The sequence below is a fragment of the Seriola lalandi genome, unplaced genomic scaffold, assembly GCF_002814215.2.
Source record: "Seriola lalandi dorsalis isolate HSWRI2012SDOR001 ecotype SW California unplaced genomic scaffold, Sedor1 jcf7180001979451, whole genome shotgun sequence".
Classification (NCBI taxonomy): Eukaryota; Metazoa; Chordata; class Actinopteri; order Carangiformes; family Carangidae; genus Seriola; species Seriola lalandi.
This window is the reverse complement of record NW_019450117.1, coordinates 1-827: the sequence shown is the minus strand read 5'-3', so window position 1 is coordinate 827 and position 827 is coordinate 1. Positions and strand designations below refer to the sequence as shown.

The 827-nt window shown below is 51.6% G+C and overlaps 1 protein-coding gene across 1 annotated transcript; it reads left to right on the top strand.

Moving 5' to 3' along the window:
- Positions 1 to 6: 6 nt before the first annotated feature.
- On the top strand, positions 7 to 780 carry LOC111658403 (A-kinase anchor protein 13-like; the record flags this gene model as incomplete). The annotated part of the gene is made up of 3 exons (XM_023410924.2): positions 7 to 139; positions 232 to 387; positions 672 to 780. Coding segments are annotated over exons 1-3 (335 nt in total), but the record flags the coding sequence as incomplete, so codon positions are not given.
- Positions 781 to 827: the final 47 nt, after the last annotated feature.

The following is an 827-nucleotide window of genomic DNA, read 5'->3' as shown; positions in this document are numbered from 1 at the left end:
CACATCTTCAGAGAGCTGGGAGACTGCAGTTCCACCACCGAGGACACAAACCCACCAGTCAGGGAACGCATGTTGTTCAGGGCCACACCTGATGATGTCACAAAGGGGGACCCAATCATACAGGATGCCCTGAGGGAAGGTGAGCAGCAAGATTTGTATGGTATTGTGCGTGCGTGCATGTGTCAGAGATGAGATGTTAGACTGTGTGTAACTGTTTCTGTCTGTCTCCAGTGGAGAGTCTGCACACTTTAGTCAGCAGTGGAGTAGGTGGAGCCGGCTGCAGTGCTCCAGCTGGCCTGACAGGGGGCAGTGTGGGACCAGTTTCTCTGCCCCGCAGAGCTGAGACATTCGGAGGCTTCGACAGTCATCAGATGAACAGCAGCAAGAGTAAGAAACACACACTCACTCCTGTAGGTTATTTCACACAGAAGAAGAAGAAGAGCACATTGTGTTCTGGTCAACAGGTACAGCAGGAGTCAAACAGTCTGACAGCAGGTTTATCACACACTGACTCACCTCTTCTCTCCTCTCTCTTCTTTCTCTTCTCTCCTCCTCTCCTCCTCTCCTCTCCTCTCTCTCCTATCTCTCCCTCTCTTCTCTCCTCTTCTCTCTCCTCTCCTCTCCTCTCCTCTCTCCTCTTCACTCTTCTCTCCTCTCTCCTGTGTCCTCAGATGGAGACAAGGAAGAGGGGGAGGAGTCACTGGACCTCCGCAGGACTGAGTCCGACAGTGTGTTGAAAAAGGTGTGTGTCTCCACAGAGCATTTCTTCCGAGATGTCAGGTGAAGGTCCTGTGTGTCATGTGTATGATATCTGTTCTCTATCTCTG